Source organism: Tyto alba, unplaced genomic scaffold (assembly GCF_018691265.1).
Source record: "Tyto alba isolate M040663 unplaced genomic scaffold, T.alba_DEE_v4.0 Super-Scaffold_42, whole genome shotgun sequence".
Taxonomy (NCBI): domain Eukaryota; kingdom Metazoa; phylum Chordata; class Aves; order Strigiformes; family Tytonidae; genus Tyto; species Tyto alba.
This window is the reverse complement of record NW_024881318.1, coordinates 2642279-2669403: the sequence shown is the minus strand read 5'-3', so window position 1 is coordinate 2669403 and position 27125 is coordinate 2642279. Positions and strand designations below refer to the sequence as shown.

The window sequence follows — 27125 nt, the reverse complement described above, 5'->3', positions numbered from 1 at the left end:
CGTGAATGAAATTGATGTTCTTCCTCTAAGGGACCCGTGGCGGGAATGGGCGAGTCATCCCGCCCTGTCCTTGTCTCGCCTCTGGAGCCTTTTGTGGTATTTTCTCCTTTCCGTTTGTGAGGGGGAGGGAGCGAGCGGGCGAGCGGCTGTGTGGTGCTCAGTTGCCCGCTGGGCTTAAAGCATGACATGGCTCCTACCCTTTTCTCCTCTTCCCCCTTTTTCCCATCCTGTTCTGGGGCCGTTTGCCCCGAAGGCGGACTTCCCTTGGTGGGGCCTTCCAGGCAGAGCAGGAGCTGCTGCCATGGCACAGAAATACCCCAAACCCCCTGATTCTGGGTCTGCGTAGGGAGGGAAAAAAAAAAGTTGGGGGGTGAGGGGGGAAAGAACACCTCAGTTTTGGGCTCCTGGGAAAGCCAAATCTGCCTAGGTTGTGCAGCTGGGAGGCAAAATACCACCCATTTTCATGGACAAAACCAAAGCAGAAATCACCAGGTTTTATGTTGTGGAAAACCACCGAAGAAAAATCAAAACGGAAAAGCAGGAAACTCCAGCTTTTGTGTTACGGAAAAGCAGAAGAAAACCCAATGTGGAGAAAGCGTGGGGTGAAACACCAGCAGTTTGAGGGGCATCGCTGGGGACTATGCGGCGTGGGTCAGTTACCCAGCACGGATGATCTGTTGGGGGTTATCGCAGGTGAGTTAACCCGCTGTGGATTAGCCCCCGTCGACTCCTTGGTGTAGGTCACCCCCACCCGTGCATGTTTCTCCCCTCACTCCTACCCCCCTGCTGTGTCCAGGTGAGGTTGCTGTGTCTCCCCCCCTCGCTCCCCCCACGCAGGACTTTTTCCCCTGCCATGAGAAGCCCTCCCTCCCACATCTCCTGCCCTCCGATCTTGTGCCCCGACTGCTCCCGCCCTCTGATCTCCAGCCACCCCTCACTGTTTGTATTCTACACCCCACCCCATATTCTTCACCGCACCCCCCCACCCCCCCACCGTAGCCCCTCTGCCTCTGGGGCGCTGCCTGCAGCCAGTAGCTGTTGGCTCGCTGCTGCCGCTCCAAGCGCAGAGAAACGTGATTCCGGCACCCCCAGCGAGGCGCTGCCGCCTTTGGCTGGTAGGAACCGGGCTGCCCGTCCTTTCTCCTTGTCCTTCAAGCTCAGGGGAGGAGCGTTACGGCGCTGCTGCCCCCCGGCGGCCAGAGCTCGGTACTGCAGCCCGGGGAGCGTGCATGCGCAGTGTGCACGTACATCGGAGCGCTCGCTACTGCCACCCGGTGACCAAAGTTCGGTACTGCAGTCCGGGGACCGCGCATGCGCAGTGTGCCCGTATTTCGGACCGCTCGCTACTGCCACCCGGTGACCAAAGTTCGGTACTGCAGTCCGGGGACCGCGCATGCGCAGTTTTCCATGTTTTTGAGTGCTCGCTACTGCCACCCGGTGATCGAAATACGGTAATGCAGTCCGGGGGTCGTGCATGCGCAGTGTGCTCGTGTATTTGCGTGCTCGCTACTGCCACCCGGTGACCAAAATTGGGTACTGCAGCCCGGGATACGCGCATGCGCAGTATGCCAGCTCGTCGGGTCGCTCGCTACTGCGACCGGGTGCCCAAAGTTTGGTACTGCAGTCGGGGGGCCGCGCTTGCCCAGTGTGCCCGTGTTTCGGAGTGCTTGCTACTGCCACCAGGTGACCGAAATTAGGTACTGCAGTCCGGGGGCCGCGCATGTGCAGTGTGCATTATTAAAGTAAGCAGCTGCTGGTTGGGGCAGTTTCCGTTGTGTTGTCACATGATGGTGACATTATCTAGTAGTGGTTAGGGTGAGCATCTCATGTATCTGTATATGGAGTTTTAGCATTTTTCAAGAAAGTGCCAGGGATATAAGGTGTGATAAATAATAGAAGAATTTTGCTTTTGCTAAAAGTAATTAAACAATTACTTTTATTGAGTTAGGCTAAAGCTATTATTAGTACAACAATCCAAATTTTAAGAAAAGTAGAAGAATTTACTACTGGGAAAAGAAAAGGGGGGAATTGATCTGAGGAAACACCAACCCAACAACCGCCCCCCCCCCCCCCCTTCTTGGGATGCTCACCAGATGGTCCATATCAAAGGATGGTAACTCCTTTGCAATGGAATGAGAAAGAACAGGGTGGGCCATCTCTTGTCCTGGAGAGAAGAGAGGAACTGAAACCACTGAGCCATAAAGACAAAGGAGCTGCAAATTAGCCAAAACTTGAAGGACAAGGTGTACGTGACCACAGGACTGAATTTGTGCAGAAGTAAGGGTCAGCTAGCGAACACAGTGAAGAAGACTACAAGCCTTCATCTGAAGAGCCCTGCTCACGACCACCAGGGAGCACTGCGCAAGTGCGATGGGAGGAATTTGGGGTGGGAGGATATGTTAATCATTTCTCGGAACTAGTTGTAATATTCCCTCCCTATCCTTGGGGTAGTGATGCATATGTATTAGAGTAGATGAATAACATTTTATACAATAAAAGGGAGCCCCTTTTGGCTCCAGAGTGTGTGCCATTGCGCCCACTGCTGTATTCTTTGCTCCACTGACTTTGTCCCCAATAAAACCTTTTTATTATATATACGTGGCCTTGCTTCTCACAAAGGCATAGTGTCTTTCAGGGTATAGGATGCCTCATCACTGTTCTTGTTTGCCCCCAGAGTTCTGTGTTGTGTCTAGAGCCTTTGCAGCTTGTGGAAGGCCCCTTGCTGGTTGTAAGCACTTATTTTTGTGGGCCTATAGTGGAGCCCAGAGTCAGTGGGAAGGCGTAAAGTAGGAGGCGCCTGCAGAATGTAGGGAGGGGCTCAGAACAGCTGCTGAAGAATGGGTAATACAGTGGGTTCCCGGGTTCAAATACAGGGAAGGAGCTGTCAGGAAGGAGTGGGGCTCCTTCCCTGACAGTTCAGGAGGAGAAAGAGTTTCTAAAGTTTTGAGATGGGGGGGATATTTGCGAAAGGGAGGAGGGTTCATCAGCCTTTCTCAGATCAGTTTTACACTTGGGTTTGGATGTTGATGAGATCTGTTCAGTTTTAGTCTCTCTGCAGCTGTCGGGAGGTATGACCGGGTCACAAGAGACACAGCATAAACCACCTTGGCCTCTGCGTCTCAATATGCAGGGCTGAATGTCAGATGACTCTCACCTCAGGAAGCATTAAGTACATTAAAATATACTTTCCAGAACATTGAGGTCTCTACTTCTCCATGCCTTTAACTTACTTCGTTCCTTGATTTAATTTTTTCATTTGTCCCTTCACCATCTATCCGGATGTCACGGTCACTGTTACTCAGGGGTAATGACTAGGCACTTATTTCCAGTGTAGGTTTGTGTTGCTGTTTTCCCTGGAATTTCTTGGAGAAGAGTATGTGTGTTATTTGTGTTCATAAAAATCTGCAGCTAAGGGGCTTTCTTTTATCATAGTCCCAGGCACACGAGATTTTTCTATTATTCCAGTTTTGTCTTTTTCCTTATGTGTCTGATGTTTGCTCTGGTATCAGTCATGGCGTTTATGTTCTCTTGTTCTTGTTTAACTGTTTTTTAGCACTGCTTTCTGTGGTTGTATGGTGTTCATTTTAGATCTTTGTGTCGCCATGTCATGCCATCGTGTTTTTTCCATGGGCCAGCTGCTGCTGTTATTCCCTACGTGGCTTTGTAGGTACGGAGGTAGTTTGTGTTGCTTGTTTTCTGTGGACTATACCATAGGTTACTCGGGTCTTGATGTTCCCATTGTTTTCTTTGTGATTGGCAGGTATAGGGGTAGCCATACTGAGGGTCTTGTGTGCCTCAACTCATCAGCATAATGCTAACTGAGAGCTTCCTTTCTTGTGTTAGAAGGTCAATGCGCACATCTCTTGCATGTGCTGTGTGTGAGAAGCTTATGGATAGTCTTCTCTTGTAGCGGCGATCCAGGCTGTGTCTGCATATCTTCTGTTGAGTGGTTTGTTTTCGCAGAGCCCTTTTCTGGGACTGGTTCTGTGCATTGTTTTGGTCTTGGGTCTCAAAGCCTGGCCTCTTGCACATTCATCGTTGCAGTTGTGACAGTACCTTTTTGTCACAGGCTGTGGCTTTTGTCTTGTGGAATTCTTCCTTGTGGCCCCCTAGGTCTTTCACCTAAAGGTATCTTCCCTCTGGGAGTAAATCTTGTTGTTGGGAGTCTTTTAATATCTCTGAGTCAAGTAACTTGTCTTCTTTGTGTGCAGTGTCAGTCTGCACATGTGTCTGGGTTAGGGGCTTAACAATGTTAGTCAGGGGAAGAATAACAGTAACAATCTATAGTTAATGTTGATATGCCTGGCCTGTTTAGTTACAGACTATACAGTCCACCTCAGAGCAAGTAGACCTTTGCAGCCGGCAGGGATGTCAAGGGGGTGACCGAACTATCAGGGAGAGTGTTGGGAAAATGTTGCAATGCAGTGCTGCTGCACAAGCTGTTCTATCAGCTCTGTCCCCTGTATAGCCCCAGCCCAGGGCTGCATGCGCAGTCAACTGAATAGAGCATCAATAAAATGTTGTAACAAAGGTAATGATGTGCCTGACAGTTCAAAGGATGTTGATGTATGAGAAACTGACCCTTAGCTACCGAAACGATGGGAGATCTATCATTGTGACTACTAAGACCTGAGACGTACAGAACTTGGGGTAATCGTCCTTGAAGACTAAAAGAAAGAAGAAACAAAACAACGAAGTGGTCGGACTCCAGAACAAGATGTGAAACCCACTGTCAAGATAATAATGACTGATAAAGTATAATTCTGTGTATTTTGGATTAGGTAATGCTTTGTAGGTGCATAAATACATGTATGCGAACTCATGTAAGCTGTTACTCTCTGCGGAGGTGACCCAACGCTGCTGGACCTGAATAAAATCCTAGAGTAACCCACGACGGAGTTTGAGTCTCCTTTAACAGTTTTGGCACCCCAGATGGGACTCCAGGCTGTGACGGGGAGGACGAATAAAAGAGGATCCCGATATTACATCCTACAAACTGCCGGCTACAGAAAGGTGAGTTCAAGTCTCCTCTTGTCTGTGTTTGTGGGTTGGAATAGGAAAGGATCACTCTGAAATACCCCTCACAAAGAAAATTGCAGAATGGGAGGATATCCTTCAGTACCTAAAGGATCCCCCTTGGCAGAATTATTAGCAAATTGGAATAAACTTTCTGGGACAGCAGGGTTGAGTAAAAGTAAAGTTATAGTGTTATGTCAAGATGACTGGCCATTTTCAACCAGAATTAGAGGGGCAGGTCCCCAAGAAGTATGGCCACCTGAAGGTACCTTCGATGAAACTAGGTTGAAATGTTTGAGATTGATATTAGAAGATAGGAATCCACAGCAGATGAATTATTTATTTTTATGGCTGGAACGGGCCGATTTGAGAAATTGTATGGCTCTAAAGAAACCTATGAAAAGAGAAGAATTAATTGCCTTCCTTGATGATCATCAGGGAAAGAATCAGAACCAGAGTTCCCATCCACAATCAGAAGGGAAGTCTGTTGTAGGACAATATCCTATGGTAGTGGAATTTCATTCTAATCCTAGAGTAGGCCCCAACTCAGGACCTGAAGTTCCTCCAGTTATTGCAGTTTCCACACACCAACCCTGGAAACCTGGTGATTTGATGTTGTGGCAAGAAAAAATGCCGAGGTTAAGGGACAATGCTGAAAAATGCGCTAAGTTTTTGTCTAGTATTATTAGAGACTATAAGCCCAATTGGGAGGATATGCAAACTTTATTGCAGGAGTTGTTTACAAACGAAGAAAGAGAAAGGATTATGCTGAAAGATCGCGAAATGAGTCAGAATACACCCGGGAGACCAACTTGGCCACAGGCCGATCCGAATTGGCAGATACACGCACAAGATGGGTTACAGGCTTGGCGAACTGCGACTAATTTATTAATAGAAGCAGTACGCCAGTGTGAAGAGAGAGTTACCAACTGGGCGAAAGTCCAGGAATGTACTCAACGCACCGATGAACACCCTAGTGATTATTGGCAGAGATTAAGAACAGCACTGTTACAACACGGAGGGATGACTGAACAAAATTTTCAGGAAGCTTTAGCTATTAGCGTGTATGTCAATCAAGCAGCCCCTGATATTCGAAAATATTTTCAGAAACATATGCCTGGCTGGCAAAATGAAAGCTTGCAGAAAATCATTTCAGTAACCAACTTCGTATATAATGGTAGAGATGCAGAAAGACAAGAGAAATTAGAAAAAGAAAAGAGCGAAGAAAGGAGGAGGTTAGAGAAACAGCGAGAGGATGAGAGAAGGCGAGAAAGAAAAGATAAGAGAGATGACATGTATTTACTAGCAGCCGCTTTAGCCCAAAATATGCGAGGGTGAGGTGTTCTGAGAGGAAATCGGGGACCGAGAAGAGGATTTCCCCCTGGTAGAGGTAGAGGAGGATGGCGTCCGGTTCCTCCTACCACAGGAGGTACAGTAGAATGTTATTGGTGTGGTAATGTAGGCCATATGCAAAGAGAATGTCCTATTCGCCCTAGGCAGACTCTAGAACAAGCTGCTTCACCTTACATCGGAGGAGCTGTTCCTCGTCAAAGAAGTTTCTCTCAGTAATGTCAGTACCGCTGAATTCGGATGGACAATTGATTGCTGAAGTGAATGGTCGACGAGTTATCTTTTTAGTAGATACTGGCGCTACGTTGTCTTTGTTAAATTTTGATGAATTTGAAAAATCCAGTGATATAATTATAAAAGGAGTGATTGGAGTGGAGGAGAAAGCCCTGACAAAACCCTTACCCATTTCAATCGGAGATAGACATACTTGGGCTCGGTTTGTAGTTTCCCCAGGATCCCCCGTATCTTTACTTGGAAGGGATATTTTGCAAGATTTAGGAACTCAAATTGCTTTGGGAAAGAAGGGACTTTTCCTGGTTTTTATAGGGTCAGCTGTAGTTGTAAAAGGAGAAGTTCAGCAAGTTCCCTCAATACCACAGGAATTGAGAGAAGTTCCCAGTGCCCTATGGAGTCAATCTAGTAAAGATGTGGGACTTCTGAAATCTGCAGCCCCCGTAAAAATTAAGACTAAAGGTGGTATACCCCCAGCAGTTAAGCAGTATCCTATCGTAGCAGAAGCTATTCCTAGTATCACTAAACAAATACAGAATTTTTTGGATAAGGGCATCTTAAGACCTACTGTTAGTCCTTTTAATACTCCCATTTTACCTGTAAATAAAAATCGAAAGGATGAGGATGGAAATCCTGAGTATCGGTTTGTTCAGGATTTACGAGCTGTAAATGAATATGTAGAACCCCCACATCCAGTAGTTCCCGATCCTTCTACTATCCTTACAAAAATACCAATTTGGGCGAAATACTATACTGTTTTGGATTTGACCGGAGCTTTCTTTACAATACCAATTGACCCTGACAGCCAGAATTTATTTGCCTTTACATGGGAAGGTCGCCAGTATACCTGGACCAGACTTCCTCAAGGATTTACTGCTTCACCAACTTTGTTCTCTCAAATATTAAAGAGAGATTTACAAGATCTGGAACTACCGGCTGGGTCAGTATTGATACAATATGTGGATGATTTGTTAATTGCAAGTAAAGATTATGACAGTTGTGTAAAAGATACTAAATACGTATGTCTTAGATTATATGAGAAAGGGCATAAAGCATCTCTCTCCAAATTGCAGTTTTGTGAGCCTGAGGTAAAATATTTAGGGTTTATACTAGCCGGAGGTACTAGAAAATTAGATCCAGATAGGGTACAAGCAATTCAAGAAATCGCTAGACCTTTGACTAAGAAACAAATGAGAGCCTTTCTTGGACAAGCTGGATATTGTAGACCCTGGATACTGGGATTTTTGGAAATTGCAAAACCTTTGGTAGAAACTACTAAAGATATGAGCCCTGAACCCGTACCATGGACGGAAGAATTGGAAACAGCTTTTATGTCCATGAAGACTGCCTTGGTAAATGCTCCAGCTCTTGGGTTACCAGATTACAAAAAACCTTTTAAATTATATGTAACAGAGAACAGAGGAATTGCAAAGGGAGTATTAATTCAGAATCATGGACCCTATGAACGTCCTGTAGCATACTATTCTGTCACCTTGGACCCAGTTATCAGAGGATCTCCATACTGTCTGCGGTCTATTGCCGCAGCTGCTGAGCTGGTGGAAAAGGCAAAGAACATTGTGCTAGGCCATTATCTCATAGTTGCTGTTCCCCATGAGGTTGAACTTTTACTAACCAAATATGCAGAAAAAGCACTCTCTGCATAAAGGACACACAGATATGAAATTATCCTCTTGCTAACGGAGAATGTTAAGCTTGAGAGATCAAAGACTCTTAACTCTGCTACCTTACTCCCAGTGACTGAACCTGAAAGATCGCACGACTGTGTAGCTGTCTTGAAAACTATAAGTAAGACTAGAGAAGATTTGAGGGACACTCTGGTGGAACACCCTGATTTGAATCTCTTTACTGACGGATCTTCCTTTTATCTTCACGGTAAGAGATTTACGGGCTTTGCAATAGCTACTGAAAAGTTGCCACCGACATTAGGAGCTCAAGCTGCAGAATTGATAGCACTAAACAAAGCAGCATTGTATGCTAAGAATAAACGAGTTAATATTTACACTGACTCGAAGTATGCCTATGGCATTTGTCACGCAGTCGGTGCATTGTGGAAAGAAAGAGGTTTTCTAACATCTGCAGGTAAAACCATTGCACATGGGTCTTTGATTAATGACTTATTGTTGGCAATACAAGAGCCAAAGGAAGTTGCGGTAATTTATATACCTGCTCATACGAAGCGCACTGATCAGCTTGCAACAGGTAATTTTCTTGCAGATGCCGCAGCACGAGCCGCCGCTACTAAAAATTATCCCACGACTGAAGTTGTGGTTGCTAATTTCTTTTCTATCCCAAACCCTGCTACCCTTTATCATGATGTCCCGACCACCGAAATGGAAGAATGGAAGAAGATGCAAGCTGTGCAAGATAAAGGGATCTGGACCCTGAATGGTAAACCTCTATTGCCCAGAAGGTATGTACTGCCACTTGCACGTCGGTACCATGAGAAGGGGCATGGAGGTCCCGAAGCAGTAGCCTCAAAGGTAACCCAGCTACGGGCAGCACCAGGAATCTTTTCAGCAGCTAAGAAACTGACTGAAGCATGTTCTTTGTGTAAGAGATATGGAGATATAAGGCCAAAAGTAACGCCAGGGAAGGGGCCGCCAGCAGTCTATCCTTTTCAGAAACTTCAGATTGATTTTGCGGAAATGCCAGCCGCTCTCGGATATAAATATTTGCTGGTAATAGTAGATCAACTCTCTGGGTGGGTAGAAGCTTTCCCGACCCGGAAGAATGATTCAAAAATAGTTGTAAAAATCTTGCTTAAGGAAATCATTCCTCGATATGGCGTACCTGAGGTGATAGACTCTGACCGTGGACCGCATTTTACAGCAGCTATTTTATTACAAGTTTATGTAAACCTAGACATCAAAGGACAGTTTCATACTCCGTATCACCCACCTTCATCAGGGCAAGTAGAAAGAATGAATAGAACAATTAAGGAGAAATTAGTGAAAGTATGCAGTGAAACTGGATTAAAGTGACCAGAGGCATTAAATTTAGTTTTATGGGATCTTAGAACTACTCCAAAGCAGCCGTTAGGAATTAGCCCAGCAGAGGTCCTATTTGGACGAATTTTAGCTGCACCTGGTTCGTATATTTCAGCAAAAACTGCACTACTGGATGGAGATGAGAATGTCACTCAATATTTATTATATTTACAAGATTCCTTTCAGAAAATTAGAAAATATGCATATTGGTACCAAGATGTGACACCAGAAGTACAGGTTCATGATTATAAGGTGGGAGATGAAGTGTTGGTAAAAACATTTAAATGAAAGAATAAGATGTTGCCGAAATGGGAAGGACCTTACCATGTGTTATTAACTTCTTTTTATGCAGTTAAAGTGGAAGGCAAAGAACCCTGGATTCATCACTCTCATGTCCGAAAGCTTTGAAGAATGTATATACCTTTCTTGTTTAGTATTGTGATCCCAGCAGTCTGTTGCCATTATTATACCTTTGTGTTCAAATAGTATTCTGTGTATTATAATCGTACTGTGGAATTAACTAGTGCTAGAGGTCACACCTGGGAGAGGTTTTTCCAGCTTAGGGGAAGGAAGAATGAACCCTTATCAAAGGTTAGCTCATTGCAGACCCCTTTTTCTACATTTACCTTTAATATCTCAAACCCACTTAAGTTTGATTTTGAATTATGCATCATCCCGAGATTTCAGGGTACTATGGACCCATACTCACTTTATTCTGTTCCGGGACATCCAGAATATAGATGGTATCAACTTGGAGCTGCTTGCAATCATCTTCACCTTACAGAACCAGTTAGTGGACATGGAGTTTGGTGTTTGGATTATTGTTACAACGGGATCTTTCCAAGACCCTGTTGTAGAAATTTTTCAATCTCGTACCCGAATGAAAGGTTTATGCTAGTTTTACACCTTCTACAAACTTGGGACATAGCTTGGCCGACCCCTCCTGCAAGGAACAGTTCTCAACTTTCCTTTTCTTTAGCAAAAAAGTTATATCTCAGAAAGCAGCAATACCAAAAATTGATGAGATTAAGACGCAGTGTTGATTCAGTAGAATTAGGCCACTACCGGTATTGGGATGATAATAGTCACGTCACTTTGATGCATCGATTTGCGGACAATTTAAATATTTCAAATTGGTGGATATGTGCAGCGATGCAACGATCTGCACATCATGGGGTAAATTTGATAGGAATCCCTATTTTAGTAAATTCATCTTTGCACTATCTATGGAACCACACAATACAGATGGAGAATTTTACTAATCATGCCCTGACACTTTCTCACACGATTTTACAAAATAATACCTTTGTGAATTGTGTGCAAAGATGTTATCCCTTTGGAAATACCAACACGGGTTCTTGTCATAGACATGTGTTCGTAGGTAATTGGACTTTGAGATGCGACAATTTAACTACAATACAGAACAATGCCACTGAAGGATATATGGTATCTGCTATCCCTGGAATTTATTGATTGTGTGGAGAATATGCTTACAAAGTTTTGCCACCAAAATGGGGAGGCATCTGTACTTTAGGAATTGTAGCCTCAGATGAAGAATTTATTCCTCATCAGGCTGATGAAAATCTTTGGCATCGATCATTTTTTAAGCGCACAAAGAGGAGTATTTTGAATCCGTTAGTAGAAAGGCCTACAGGATTTCATGCCTTTGCACGATGGCTTATACCTGGATTGGGAGTAAGTGAATTGGAAAAAGCAGTTTTAAATATTTCAGGGGAAATTGAAAAGCTAGCCAATGCCACAGCGAAGGGGTTGTTAACTGTACAAGAAGAATTTTCTAATTTGTCACAAGTGGTTTTGCAGAATAGAATGGCCTTAGATTTGTTATTAGCATCCCAAGGAGGAGTGTGTACCATTTTAAATACCAGTTGTTGTATGTTTATCGATAAAACAGGAGAATTGTTAACAGATGTACATCAAATTTGGGAAGTAAGCCATATGATGCAAGTTGTGCAACGAGACAATGTATCATGGGGTGTTAGTGATTTATGGCAATGGGCTACTTCTTGGATTCCTGATTTTCCAACTTTAATCAAGAAGATTCTAACGGTAGTTGTTTTAGTCATAATCATTTTGATCACGGTAATGTTTGTGTGTCAGTGTTGTGTCTCGTGTTTATCTCGAATTCCCACCAGACCCTATTGTATCCGATAGGATAGTGAGTATCCTAAAAGAAAAGGGGGGACTGTTGGGAAAATGTTGCAATGCAGTGCTGCTGCACAAGCTGTTCTATCAGCTCTGTCCCCTGCATAGCCCCAGCCCAGGGCTGCATGCGCAGTCAACCGAATAGAGCATCAATAAAATGTTGTAACAAAGGTAATGATGTGCCTGACAGTTCAAAGGATGTTGATGTATGAGAAACTGACCCTTAGCTACCGAAGCGATGGGAGATCTATCATTGTGACTACTAAGACCTGAGACGTACAGAACTTGGGGTAATCGTCCTTGAAGACTAAAAGAAAGAAGAAACAAAACAACGAAGTGGTCAGACTCCAGAACAAGATGTGAAACCCACTGTCAAGATAATAATGACTGATAAAGTATAATTCTGTGTATTTTGGATTAGGTAATGCTTTGTAGGTGCATAAATACATGTATGCGAACTCACGTAAGCTGTTACTCTCTGCGGAGGTGACCCAACGCTGCTGGACCTGAATAAAATCCTAGAGTAACCCACGACGGAGTTCGAGTCTCCTTTAACAGAGAGGCTGCTTGAATAGTAGTTGGACAGATTGAATCTCAAAGATATTAAGGCTTGTATGTGTAGGGCTTAATGTTGTTTTGGTTTTCTTGTTTTAATGGCAGGCTGTTGTTGGAGTCTAGATGGTAATCCTAAATGGAAACAAGACCTCTGGATTTGTTAAGCTGGTGGTCAACATCCGGGTGACTTGTTTGATATTGGTTTTGCAGATGTAGAGTGATAAGCTGTGGGCAGGCTGTGTTTTTAGGTAGTATCTCAGCATGTGTCTGTTGCTTTGGTTTTTGCAGGTGCCCCAAGCAGGCTGAGGGTGGAGGCCACGTGCTGATGAGCGGTCCGAGAGGGCGAGTTGGTTGTTGGCTGTGTTGGTGTCTAAGTGCAGAGAATACCGTGGTAGCTCGGTTAAGTGTTTCTCTGGGTTTCCAGGTGCTGTGCAGGCAGCCTTTGGAATTGGATGAGCATTTGAGGTGAGCTGGGGTAATACAGAGGAAGTGCAAGGGACTGGTGGTTTCTCACAACCGCAACAGTAGTTTTCTGTCTTTTGATATCTTAGGTGCCACAAGCGATGATGGCTGTGGTGTCCGACTCTGGAGTTGACACGGAGCAGGTGAGTGGAAGGCCATGTTGCTTTTGAGGACAGTGTTGTGGAAGAGGTCTGCGTCGATGGACATGATGCTTACTGCTGGCACTGTTTTTGTGTAGATGATGATGAGGAACCTGGCAATGGCAGGAAAATCCTGGTTAGCTGATGTAGTTTTGGTTGAGGATGGATTCAGAGCCCTGGCCCTCTGAAAGCTAAGTTGAAGGACTGAAGTTTGTGAGAGGGCTCTGGCAGGAGGGCATGTAAGAGACTGAACTGTGAACTGTTTGTCTCAAAGATTGCCTGCCTACAAGGACGCTTGCAAGGTCACGGAGGCCTCCAGCTTGAGAAAAACATCACATGTATGCATGCAGAGATGTGCAAAGTCGTTTTGTTTGCTGATCATGCAAAAGTTGTGTGATAGATGAAACATAAAGCATGTGGACAGCACACGAGACATGCGCATGTGTGTCGGACTGTGCTCTATAAAAAGACCATGGAAACAAGCCGCGGTGCGTGCCCACCACTGAAGACCAATGGGATGCCACAGATCCATGGTGGTGACTATCCTTGCTACTCAATTCCTACTGTTTGCTTGATTTCTGCCTTTTCATTCCATTCTGCCTTTTCATTCCATTGTATCCCATCGCTACTATTTTTCTACTTCTGATAACAGAAACTGTTCTGGGTATATGGCATTTGACCTTGTTTGCATCTTAATCTTGCTCTTGGGATCATATCAAAACCTCCCCTGACATTAGACTGGGACAGGGGACAAAGTTGGGAATTGCAGGGAGGGGTTTTAGAGTTACCGTAGGCAAGAGGGCTGTCCAGGGACACGTACTGTTTGGCAGTAATGAAGCAGATTGAATCTCCTAGGTGTTCAGGCTTGTAGGACTGGGGCTTTACAGTTTGAGGTGGTGTGGTGTAGTGATTTTGTTTGTTTTTTAATGGCAGGCTGTAGCTGGACTCTAGATGGTATTCCTAACTGGAATTGAGACCTCTGGATTTGTTAAGCTATTACTCAGCATTCGGGTGAATCGTTTAATAACTTTTTTTCAGATGAATAGGGACAGGATGCGCACGAAAGAGTGACGGAGGAGGCGAGCGGAGACCCATAAGAAGGTGGTGGGTCAGTGAGTGGTGTCGAGATTAAGTGGGTGCCTGTGTTAAGTGGAATTATTGGCACCAGAGCTGGCTCGGGCAAACCACCTTTGCCACTGGATAATGAGGTGAGTTGGGAATAGTAGCGAGGAGGATCAGGGGGCTGGTGATGGCTCACAAGTGCAGCAGTAATTTTGTGTCTCTTGGAAATTTAAGTGCTACAAGCCACGACTGCTGCAGTGTGGAACTTTGGAATTGGCTCAGAGCAGATGAGGGCAAGTCCACAGTGCTTCTTAAGAGGAGGATGGTGTGGAGGAGGTAGGCATTGACCAGTGTGAAGCTGACTGCCGGTAGTGTTTTGTGTTATGTCTGTTTTTTATTGCAGATGATGAAGAGGAAGCTGGCAACTGCAGGAACATCCCAGTGAACTGCTGTGTTTTTTTGTGAAGGATGTGTTCAGATCCACAGCCCTCTGAAAGCTAAGCTGAGGGACTAGGGCTGGGAGGAGGGGACAAGGTTGGGAACTGCAGGGAGGGAGTTTAAAATTAGTTTAGAGAAGAGGGCTGTCCAGGAACAGCCCCCTTTAGGAAGGCAGTGTTTCAGCATGACGCTAGCGTGTGCCAGGTGAGGCAAGTTCCAGCCTGTGTCTCTAGTTTGTGTAGTCTCTCTTCTGTGTCTTATACTGTACTGTCCTCAGGCCTTGATGTCTCCATACCTCTGTCATCAGCAGGCATCTCAGTATCCCTCCTGAGAGTCTTGAGTACATCGCCTCCCTGGCATAGTGCCTGTTGAGCCCTCCTTATTTTGCAAGTGTAGCCTAAACCACGGATGTGTCTGGTGTGTGTTGCACTCTATGTGTTCTTGAGCAGTCAGTCATCTCTTCCAGTGCCAAGCTAGGTGGCACCTGAAGCTCTGCTGTTGAGAGTTCTGTTTGCACACAGCTGTCTTAACATTTGTTAACATTTTCCTGCCTCCCTTTAGCCCCTTCACTGTCTTATGTCTTAATTAGTTTTCATCTTCCCTTAGTGCCGTCACTTTTAAAATTTTGTTTCTCAATCTGAGTTTGCCGTCTCTATTTTAATTTTCCCCCTTACTTCCCTACCCCTCTAAGTTTTAATTTTTCTTTATATGCCTGCTTTTATTCCCTTTGCTGTTTTTCTAAATGGATTTGTCTTTCCTGGGTGCCCTTGCTCTTTACATTTTCTTTCTATGTCTGTTTTAGTTTGCCATTGCTACTTCTAAATTTTTTCCTTAGTTCTTTAAGCTCCAGTGATTTTAAAAATTTCTTCTAACATTTATCCCATTCACTGTCTTGATTTCCCTGGCTTGATTTCTTGACTTTCCTTTGTGCCCTTGCTTTCTGAATTTTCTCTCTACATGTGTTTTACTTTGCTCTCCTTATTTCATAACTTTTTCCTTTAATTCTCTAGTGCCTATAACAGGCACTAATAATAGTGCCTATTAGGGCACTATTATTAGTGCTTCTTAAATGTTCTTCTTATGCCTACTTTTTTCCCTTCAATATATTTTTAACATTATTTTCTTCTCTTTCCATAGTGTAGTCACTTAAAATTTCTTTCCTTATATTTTATTTACAGTTGATTTTTATAGTTTTCTGTCTACTTTTATCCTGTTCACCATCTTTACTTTGCCATCTTCATTTTAAAATAATTTCTTGTCTGCCCTTAGTGCGCTCACTTTTTCTGTTTTTTTTTTTCCTATGGCTGCTTTAGTTTGATGTCTGTGTTTTTAGTTCTTTTCTCTCTTACGCCCATAGCTTTTAGTAATTTTTCATTAATTTTTTTTCTTTAGTGCTATTATTTTTAAAAAATTCTTTATCTCCTTAATTACCGTTTCTTTTTGAATGTTCTGTCTACTGTTTTCCCACTTGTGGTGCTTCTTTGTCTACCTTATTGTCTGTCTTTAGTGCCCTCACTTTTAAACTGTTCTTGCTACATGGCTGTCTTAGTTCACTTTCCCTGACGTGCGGAAATAGACTCCACAATCTGATAGATTGTAAAGTAGGTATGTTTATTCAGCGCTGAGGTACACAGGGGATAACTCCTCCTATTGTGTACCCAACGTGTGATGCTGTTACCTAAAATTTATAGAGCAAATGATTACATATTCATAATATTTCGCAATACGCCTATACATATTCAACACCTATCCCCGCTTCATATTATAATTAGCATTTCCATAATCTCCTCCTAGTTGAGTCTGCGCAGTGTCTTCTGGTGGTGGTCGTGGGGGTCTTTGGGGATGAAGTCAAGCTCCTCTTCCTCCTGTCCGCTCTGTGACCCCAGGTTTTGCGCATACTCAGTTTCTTACTGGCTGTTGTCCAAACCGTGGGTCTAGTTCCAACCGGCTTGGTACTGATAAAGCCTAGAGAGCTCACCGTGTTTTATAAACTGTCTGCTCACTAAGCAGACAGTTAACCGTTATCTAAACTATTTCCCTTGAACTATTTTCTTTTGTTATCCCCTTCTTGCTATTATCCCCTTCTTGCTATTCTCATGTTAACCCTTACATCCCCTGTTCCTATTTTGGCCCTGTATCAATCCCCCCTTTTCTTATTATACTGAGTAAATTCTTTTACTTCAGCAATCCCCCAAATAATATAAAGCCTCATGCATCGCTGTTATTCTTTTAAACATTCTCCAGACCCATAAATACAAAATGATGGTTAGTACTAATAAAATTCCTAAACTACCTAGTAGAATCACAATGGGGTGTATCATAATGTTAAGAATCCCTGTTGCAGAAGGCGACCAACCGAAAAGAGTATCCCACCAGTTGTGACTTGCATCTTGTTTTGTTCTTTGCAAAACCCTGTTTATTTCTTTTGTATCATGGTGTATAGTAACTAAAGTTTTCTCTCCGTTTCTCTGAATTTCTCTCAAGATCCCTAACAAATCTTGATGTTTAATCAATTGCCTTACTAATGTAAGGTTCATTCCAATAGGTGTAGGTGATAATTCGAGATAATTTATGATTTTAGATTTTATCAACTGGTGGGAAACCACTGGTGCCCAATATACAAAGTCACACCCAGTAATCTTAACAAAGTTACAAATACAAAAATTAGAATGATTCCCAGTAAACAAAGTTACATTGTCAGGATCTATCTCTACGAATACACAAGCGGTTCTTAAACATATACAGCCTTGACCAGCATATATAATCACAGTTTTCTTACTATTATCTGGGTGAATTTCGAAGTGACAGATACTTTGCTCAGTGTCAAGGCATATGTCTCTGGTGTCAATTGTATTACTTTCACAGATGAACCCCTGTTGTTCTCGAGTAATACAAGATTCCACGTTTACAGTCTGCCATTTCTCATTCTCCTTCCGGGCCCATGCTCTATGCTCTGAAGGATAGAGCACTGTATCCTCATGGTTTAACCCTAATGCGATGATGGGATGGATTACATAAACTGTAGCATTACGTATGGTGAGCACAAAGGCAGTAGCCATGTTAGTAGTGGAGTCATAGGTAAAATTCACCATAGTCCACCAAGATTGGAATCTTCTTTCAAAATTGGTAGCTTCGTCCCAAACAGCCTTTCGGATTTCAACTGGAAAAATTCTTTCATTCCCTTCCCTTATGATCAAGGCAGCGGTTGCCTGCAGCCATAACTGTGCCTGTATACAACTAAAAGCTAAAGACACATTATTCTGGGCCATATTAAGTGCATCTAGTATTAATCTGTGATCTTGGTCCTCATTCTTTTCCCATATTGGCAATATTTTTGAAACTTGCCACTGACTAGTTCCCAATGCCAACAAAGATGACTGCAGAGGCTGCTTTAGCCTTGTTAAATCACTTGTTGCAGTGACCAACTTGTTCATTAATACTTCTGAATCGATTCTATTCAAGACTCCCAACCCCGTTCCTAATACTCCAGTTAAATCTCTTTTTGTTCTGCTTTCAAGGTGCATTTGTTTTTGTGTCCATCTCGTCCAGCCCTTGAAAGATGTTTCTACGAAAGGAAGACAGGCTGGTTGGATTTCGGAGATATTAGTCTGTATTATCAATTCAACACGCTTAAGAGACCAATCTGGGTTAAATAATAATTGTTGTTGGCCCACATTCCTAATCATATATGGGCCAACTTCATAAATCTTAGGCCCTGGTTTTGTTTGGGGTTGAGTTGTTTGAGTTGTGTCTGGCGCTGTTGTTGTTGTGCTGGTTGTCTTCTCAGTTGTTGGTGTTGTTGTTGCGTTGTTTATTATTATATGAAATCTGAAGGATAATCCCAATATCGGCTGCCCCTTGACCCAGAGACATACTACGGAAATTGATTGGTTAAGAGTAGAGTTATACCAACAATCTGATTTTGTTGTATCACAGACTTGGTTTGCTAAAAGGGCGCCCGGTTCCCCAGATTCCATACGTGTTCTTACTGTGATCTGTTTTGCTGCCCAGTGAGTAGACTCATTAATTGCTCTGCATCCTATTTTAATTTCTTGTCCCAATGTTCCCTGCAATTGTTGTACTCCTTGATAGGTGTGATTCCATTCTTCTTTTGAGCTCACATTTATCCCCTGTATAACTGTAGTAGCCAAATTTAGAGTCGTGTGTGTGCTGCCTATCCCCATACTTCCAGTATACCCAATGTGGGCCTGGGACCATGGCCATTCACTGAACCTTTGACTATACATTAAAGGAAAAATGATTATCAGACTTATCGTGAGAAGCGTAATCTTCCTGGTTGAACTTGGGTAACTTTCCATGGAGATTTAGGGGCTTTCTTCACTCGGGTGTGATGTATCCAGGCCGAGTATTCCTTAATCTTGATGGCTGTGAACGTCGTGAGCAGCACCTGGAATGGCCCTTCCCACCGTGGCTCCAAGGTTTTTTCTGTAAGAGACTTAACATATACATAGTCCCCAGGTTGTATATTATGTACAGGTCCATCCAGCCCTCTACCTCGAGTACCAATTACATGTTTTCTGATCTTATTGAGTTGTTTCCCTAACGCCACCATGTAGGAGCTCATAATTTCATCTCCAATTTGTGTGGATATTCCTTTTTGTACCCCGTATGGTTGTCCATATAAAATTTCAAAGGGGCTCAGCCCTTCCCTTGCCCTTGGCCTTGTCCGTATGCGTAAAAGGGCCAAGGGCAAGGACTGAGGCCATGTCAGGTTTGCTTCTTGCCCCAATTTTACAATTTGCTGTTTGATTAAGTGGTTCATCTTTTCCACTTGACCGCTTGACTGAGGGCGATACGGGGTGTGAAGCTGCCAATCTATACCCAAATGGTGGCTAATTTGTTGTACTACTTTTGAGACAAAGTGTGGTCCTCTATCTGAGGATAGGATTGCCGGAACCCCAAATCGTGGTATTATTTCTTGTATCAGTACTTTAGTTACTTCCCGAGCCTTTGCGGTTCTAGTAGGGAATGCTTCTGGCCAGCCTGAAAAGGTATCAGTCAGTACCAACAAATATCGATACCCCCCTTTTCTTGGTAATTCTGTAAAATCTACTTGCCATTGTTGCCCAGGTCCGTTGCCCTTCCCAATCTGACCCATTTCTAGTTTGGGGGCGTTTTTGGGATTAGTCCGGAGGCAGATGTCGCATTGTTGAGTCACCTGCCTTACCGTGGTATACAAATTCCTGGCTACAATCTCTTTTATCAAATGACTATACAAAGCTTCTGCTCCCCAGTGTCTCTTTCTATGCTCCTCTCGTGTAAAATGCCATAGTAAATGAGAGGGGATAATTAATTTCCCCTGTGGGGTATAAGCCCACCCTTCCTTGTTATATGTCCCTTCCAGATCTGCAATAAGTTTCTGATCCTCCCTGGTATATTCTGGTTTACTTTCCAAGGAAATTTGCCTATCGGGAATAAGTGCTCCTTCAGTCTTTATCTCTATTTTGGCCGCCCGTTTTGCCTCCCTATCCGCCAGCTCGTTTCCTTTTTCCAATTCAGAGCTCACCTTTTGGTGTGCTTTAATATGCATAATTGCCACCTTCTTAGGAAATTGAACAGCTTCCAATAGCTTCAAAATTTCTTCCGCATGTTTAATGTTTTTCCCTTGGGAGTTCAATAGTCCCCTTTCTTTCCAGATTGCTCCATGTGCATGCACAACTCCAAAAGCATACTTGGAGTCCGTGTATATGTTTATGATCTTACCCTTAGCTAGTTCCAGGGCTCGGGTTAAAGCAAGTATTTCTGCCTTTTGCGCAGACGTATTTGCAGGCAGAGGTCCTGATTCTATTACCTTTTGACTGGTGGTAACGGCATACCCCGCATATCGATTACCGTTCAGGACGTAACTGCTTCCATCCGTGAACCAGCTCTCTTCATCCTTCATGGGGCTTTCTTTTAGGTCAGGGCGACTTGAGTATGTTGCCTCAATTGTTTCCAAGCAGTCATGGTGCACTGGTTCTCCCATGTTACCACTGAGGAAAGAAGCTGGGTTGATAATATTAGTGACTATTATCTGTACATCATCTTGTTCTACTAGTGCAGCTTGGTATCTCAGAAATCTTTGTGGGGAGAGCCAATGCCCTCCCTTTGCTTCCAGGACTGCCGACACTGTATGTGACACATAGACAGTCATTTTCTGGCCCAGAGTGAACTTCCGAGCTTCCTGTATGTTCAGTATCAGGGCAGCCACCGCTCGCAGACACCCAGGCCACCCTTTTGCAGTTGCATCTAGTTGTTTAGAGAGATAGGCGACAGCTCGTCGATATGGACCTAGGTCTTGTGCCAGTATTCCCAGGGCAATGCCCTGCTTCTCATGAGAAAAGAGAAAAAACGGTTTACTCACATCTGGGAGTCCTAGAGCCGGGGCCGACATCAAAGCCTTCTTCAGTGAATCGAAGGCTTGCTCAGCCTCCTCATCCCATTCAAGGTGCGTCTGTTCGGTGTTTGTTAGCGCATACAGGGGCTTAACAAGCAGTCCATAATTATAGATCCATAGCCTGCACCACCCCGTCATTCCCAAAAAGGTTCTTAATTCTTTTACTGTCTGAGGTTTCGGGGTTTGACATATGGCTTCCTTACGGGACTGTCCCAAAGTTCTTTGCCCTGCAGTGATCTCATAGCCCAGGTAGTTTACTTTACGTTGTATCACCTGGGCTTTCTTCTTAGAAACTCGATACCCCCGCAGTCCCAAAAAATTTAACAAGCTCACCGTCCACGTTGCACAGTCCTCTTCTGTCTCAGTAGCGATCAAAATGTCGTCCACGTACTGCAATAATTTTCCTTTCTCGGATGGGGCTTCCCAGGATTCCAAGTCCTTTGCAAGCTGGTTGCCAAAAAGAGTAGGGCTATTCTTGAACCCTTGTGGCAACACCGTCCAGGTGAGTTGGGTCTTTCGACCAGTTTTAGGATTTTCCCACTCAAATGCAAACAACTTTTGGCTGGCTTTATGGAGAGGAAGGCAAAAGAAGGCGTCCTTCAAATCTAAGACAGTAAACCAAATCAACTCTGGTGTTAATACAGTTAACAGGGTATATGGGTTTGCTACCACTGGGTGGAGATCTTCAACTATTTTATTCACAGCCCGTAAGTCCTGAACCACCCTATACGACCCATCAGGTTTCCGAATGGGCAGTATAGGGGTATTGAACTCAGACTCACACTCTTCTAATAACCCTAATTGCAAAAATTTTTCTATTACCGGTCGGATTCCTTCCCTATCCTCCCTTTTTAAAGGATACTGTTTAATTCTCACCGGTCATTGACCTTCCTTAATCTTGATCTCAATCGGTAGAGCGTTTTTCGCCCTTCCAGGTACATCGGTAGCCCAAACTCCCGGATATACTTGGTCTAAAATTTCCTCACTAATTTCTCCTCCTGACGAAGAACTAGTTAGAGTGAGACTCAGCACTTGAATGTACTGCTGATCTTTTACCTCCAAGGTGACTTCCCCTTTTTCAAAGACAATTTTTGCTTCCAGTTGTTCCAGCAAGTCCCTCCCCAGGAGAGCTTTTGGGGAGTTAGGCATATAAAGGAATTTATGAATTCCCCATTGCTTTCCCAATTTATACTCTAAAGGTTTACAAAAATACGCCTTTTCAGATTGGCCGGTCGCTCCCTTTACCATAACATAGTCATTCCCCAGTGGTATTAAAGCTTGATTCAAAACCGAATACGTTGCTCCTGTGTCTACCAAAAATTCTACTTCTTCTTTTTTTCTCCCCAGCTTAATTTTAACCAGTGGATCCGCCAGGGTAGATCCCCCAGGTCCCCGTCAGTCCTCTGTTACATTTGCTATTTTTACATTCCTTGAAGCCTTCCCATTCTCCCTCCTACTCCTTGGACATTCCTTTTTCCAATGCCCGAAGCCCTTACACAAAGCACACTGATCCCACCCCAGCCGCGGTCGTTGCCTGGCCGGTCTCTGAACCAGAGTGGCCATCAACTTCATCTGTCCTTGTCGACATTCTTCTTCCCTGTTGCTAAACACTTTCCACGCCTCCTCTAACAATACCTCCAGATTCCTACTTTCCGTAGGGCGCAGCTTCTGAAGTTTTCCACCTTATCCACCTTTGTACATCTCTGTCCAATACTACATGATGAGCAACACCTTTTCAACTTACCCCTACTTTCCTTATTTTCTCGTTCAAGTGCGAGCACCATAGGGTCCTGTGGGGGTACTAACCCACAGTCCCTTTGCCACTCTGGGTGATTTCGCAAAGTAAAAAACATATCCGCATATGATACCTCATCCCATTTTCCTTCTCTCCTTATAAACAACATAAGTTGTAACAGAGTGTTATAGTCCAGTGTTCCATTAAGCGGCCATTTAGCACCATCCTCCAGCTTATACAGCGGCCACCACTGATTGCAATATTTTACAAGAGTCTTTCTGCTTTCCGTACCTCCGCTCCCTGCAATATCCCGCCAATGGGCGAGTATACAGCCGAGAGGGCTCTTTTTTAATATCCCTCCCTGAGTATTACCCATCTTGTTTTTGTAAAACACTCACTCCAAACGCTCACACTTAACACAATCACCACACAGCATTCACTCACAATCTCACAATCTCACGGACGTCCACGCACTTACAAGTCCACACACTTACAACACTTTCAGCAAGAGAAAAGAAAAAAAAAAAACAAAAAAAACAAAAAAAACACAACAGAACAAAGGCCTTTTCAATCACTCCTGCCTGTGGCCGCCCTCTCGGCCAACAGGTCCCCGATTGGAGCCGGCGACCGCTCTATCGGTCTGTGGCAAGGTGTAATTGCCCCCTAGAGTCCCCTAACCCGCACGAATTCGCGCCTTTTCGGTGCACCTACCCGGCTTAGCTGCACGCCAGACGTCTCTGCGCGATTTACCAGCTGCCCCAGCCACGCGTACGACTTACAGGCTCCTATCCTTAAACATACCGTTTAGTCCGCGGCTTCAGGAAGTCCTTGTCTGCCCCCCCACGGTGAGCGGCTGGTAGCGGAGGCTCCTCCGAGGAAAGTGCTCGGGGCGCGCCTGGGAGAGTCCGCCCCGCAGTCGATCCCGTAGTCGAGCAGAGAGTCTCCTGGCTGGCTCGCCAAAACTGACGTGCGGAAATAGACTCCACAATCTGATAGATTGTAAAGTAGGTATGTTTATTCAGCGCTGAGGTACACAGGGGATAACTCCTCCTATTGTGTACCCAACGTGTGATGCTGTTACCTAAAATTTATAGAGCAAATGATTACATATTCATAATATTTCGCAATACGCCTATACATATTCAACACCTATCCCCGCTTCATATTATAATTAGCATTTCCATAATCTCCTCCTAGTTGAGTCTGCGCAGTGTCTTCTGGTGGTGGTCGTGGGGGTCTTTGGGGATGAAGTCAAGCTCCTCTTCCTCCTGTCCGCTCTGTGACCCCAGGTTTTGCGCATACTCAGTTTCTTACTGGCTGTTGTCCAAACCGTGGGTCTAGTTCCAACCGGCTTGGTACTGATAAAGCCTAGAGAGCTCACCGTGTTTTATAAACTGTCTGCTCACTAAGCAGACAGTTAACCGTTATCTAAACTATTTCCCTTGAACTATTTTCTTTTGTTATCCCCTTCTTGCTATTATCCCCTTCTTGCTATTCTCATGTTAACCCTTACATCCCCTGTTCCTATTTTGGCCCTGTATCATCCCTATCATTTAGTTTTTCCCTTTACTTCACTAGTACCCCTTGCTTTTCATTAGGTCTTTTTATGCCTACTTTTATTCCCTTTGCTGTTTTTTTTTTTTTTTTTTTTTTGGTGTGTGTTTGTTTTTTAATTATTTTTCTTTCCTTAGTTCCCTCGCTTTTTACATTTTCCTTTTACTTCTCAGTTTTGGTCAACTGTCAGTACTTTGAAATTCTTTCCTGATTTCTTTAATCCATGTTGGTTTTAAAATTTTCTGTCTACTTCTATCCTTTTTGATGTCTTTAGTTTTTGAATTATTTCTTGTCTTTCAATAGTGCCCCCGCTTTTGAGATTTCCTTTCTACATCTGTTTCCGTTCACTGTCCTTATTTATTTTTTCCCTTTATTTCCCTAATTCCCATTGATTTTAAAATGTATTATCTATGCCTACTTTTTTCCCTTCAATGTCTTTGATTTTTTTCTTATCTCTCCTCAGTGCCCTTGCTTTTTAGATTTTCTTTCTGTCTCTGTTTTAGTTCGCTGTCCCTTGGTTTTAATTTTCCCCTTTATTGCCTTAACTATGCCTAATTTTATTCCCTTTGCATTTTTAAAAATTATTTATTGCCTTTCCTTTGTGTGTTGCTTTTCAAATAGTCTTTCTACATCTCCGTATTAATTTGCTGTCTGCTATGTTTAGATCGGTTCCTGGGGCAAGTCCACCCAGCCGGATGAAGATGGGGCTTCCTGATTCTTTCTTCACACCCTTGTTCTCAGGTCTTTCCGGTAATTTGGGCCATCAACCAGTAAGAGATGATAGTGACCACAGATCTGATTTGGCTCAGGTATAAGTAGATTCCCCTGGGGAGCCCTTTTTGAGCCAGTCCTCTTTGGAGCAGCAAGGCTGTGGTTGAGGACTCTCCCCTTGGGTGGGGACACTGCCCAAGGAAAACTCCTCAAGATTGTGAGCCCTCGCTTTAGGTCAGTGATTGTGCATTTTGGATTGTTGTTCAGTCCTAGAAATTCCTTGAATCAACTACATGGTAATACTTTTCCTCTCACAGACATTTGAATCTCATGCTCCTTACTGACTGCTGGAGTGCCAATTGAATGTACTTAAATTAAAGCTTATTTTTAAATGTTTATCCTGTTTATTTTGGCAGCCTCTTCAACAGCTCCTTCATCCCCATTGCTTTTAAAATTTTTTGTCTACTTTTAAACCATTTCCTGCTTTTATTTTTAATTACTTCTTTCTCTTTCCTTGGTGCTCTTGCTTTTGAGATTTTTCTTCCTACACCTGTTTTAGTTCACCATCCCTATTTTTTTTTTTAAGTTTTTTCCCTTTATTTCTGTAATCCACATTGCTTTGTAGATTTTTCTCTGATCGTGTTCACTGGGAAATGAAAAGTCTTATTTTTTCTTGTGTTTTTAAATTTTCTTCCTCCGTCTCTTTTAGTTTGCTGTCCCTCTTTTTCATTTTTACCCTTTATTTCCATCATCCCTGTTGCTTTTAAAATGTGCATTCTATGCCTACTTTTATTCCCTTTGCTGTCTGTAAAAAATTATTTCTTGTCTTTCGTGTGCCCCCGCTTTTCAAATCTCCTTTCTCCATCTGTTTGAGGTTGCTGTCCTTATATCTTAATTTTCCCCTTATTTCCCTATTGCAAACCATTTAAAATTGTCCTTTCTATGCCAGCTGTTATTCCCTTTGTGGTTGTTGTTTGTTTGCTTTTTTTTTTTTTTTTTTTAATTAGTATTTCCCGAGTGCCCTTGCTGTTTAAATTTTCTTTCTACGTCTCCTTTGTAGTTTGTGATCGTTATTTTTATTTTTTTCCCCCTATTTCCTTAATCCCCAGTACTTTTAAAATTTTCTCCTTACATTTACCCCATTCACTGTCTTTATATTTTCAGTTATTTCCTCACTTTCCTTACTGCCCTCACTTTTAAATTGTTCTGTCTAGATCTTGGTTTATTTACTTTGCTCTCTCTATTTTTTAATTCACACCTCTTTTAATCCCCTGGATTTTAAAATTTTATATCTGCTTACTTTTATCAAACTTTTTATCTCTAAAATTGATTTATTTCCCATGTGTCATGTACCCTGTCCCTTTTAAAATGTACTTCCCTTGTCTCTATTGAGTTTGCTGTCCTTATTTTTATCTCATAATTTGCTGGCCTTTAACACTTTTTTTAATGTCTACTTTTCTTTAGTTTTCTGTCTTTTTTTTTTTTTTTTAATCTTTTCCATCAGTTTAAAAATTTACTTTCTGTGTTTCTATTTACTTATTTTGCTGGCCTTTTTTATTTTTTATTTCCTTAATCTTTTTGTGTTCTGAATTTTTCTCCCGTGTCTGTTTTTATCTAGCTCTTGGCCTTTTTCTTTTTTTGTTTGGTACTGACTTTTTCAATTTTCTTTCTATGTCTCTGTTTATCTCATTTGCTGTCCCTATATTTAAGTTTTTTTCTCATACAATCCCATCATGCTTTCAATTGTTTTTGATGTATACTTTTATCTAGGTTTCTGTCCCTATTTTAAAATTTCTCTACCCTTTTGCTTTTAAAATGTTGTTTCTATGTCTACTTTTATCAGGCTGTCTATCCCTATTGTTTAATTCTTCCTAGTTTGTCACATATCCTGTTTTTTAATTTTTTTGGGGTCTTGTGTTTTTTTTCCTCTTCTCTCAGTTCATCCCCAAACTTTAGAGGGTCTCCTTGGCACACTTTTATTTCTGGAGTGTAATTTGTACCCCTCTCAGTTTCTCAGAATGACTTCTTTTCCTCAGAGCAGTCTTTTCTCCTCTTCGCCATCACGTTTGACTTCCATGGGTCTGTGACTCCCTCTGGATATCTGTATTATGTTCCAATCCCCTCCAGAGTCCACCATCTGTGTATCTGGCCCCCTTGGCACGCCTGCATTTCTGTCATGATGCTTTCTGTGAGCATCCTTGTGTTCTGTGGCCATCCTTTAGTTTTGCAGCAGGCTTTGTATTTTTCTTATTCAGACAGCTGTTCTTCCGGCTTTCATTGTGCCCCAGAGCACTCTTACCTTT

General features: G+C 43.2%; 1 protein-coding gene and 1 long non-coding RNA gene across 3 annotated transcripts; one reads left to right on the top strand and one right to left on the bottom strand.

Annotated features, from left to right (window-relative positions):
• The first annotated feature begins 12713 nt into the window (after window positions 1-12713).
• Window positions 12714-14102, top strand: LOC116959571. Its single transcript, XR_004405949.2, has 4 exons — window positions 12714-12788; window positions 12875-12928; window positions 13024-13461; window positions 13964-14102. It is a non-coding gene; the product is annotated as an uncharacterized LOC116959571 (long non-coding RNA).
• Window positions 14103-16319: 2217 nt separating this feature from the next.
• LOC116964869 lies at window positions 16320-23353 on the bottom strand. Of its 2 annotated transcripts, none has more exons than XM_042804838.1 (2): window positions 23269-23353; window positions 16320-18881 (listed from the first exon to the last, which is right to left on the bottom strand). In XM_042804838.1, exon 2 carries the CDS (start codon window positions 18742-18744, stop codon window positions 16606-16608), a length of 2139 nt encoding a protein of 712 aa, XP_042660772.1. In that variant the 5' UTR covers window positions 18745-18881; window positions 23269-23353; the 3' UTR covers window positions 16320-16605. The 2 variants fall into 2 exon arrangements, with proteins under 2 accessions (XP_042660772.1, XP_042660771.1); XM_042804837.1 differs by having other exon boundaries at window positions 16320-18871.
• Window positions 23354-27125: the final 3772 nt, after the last annotated feature.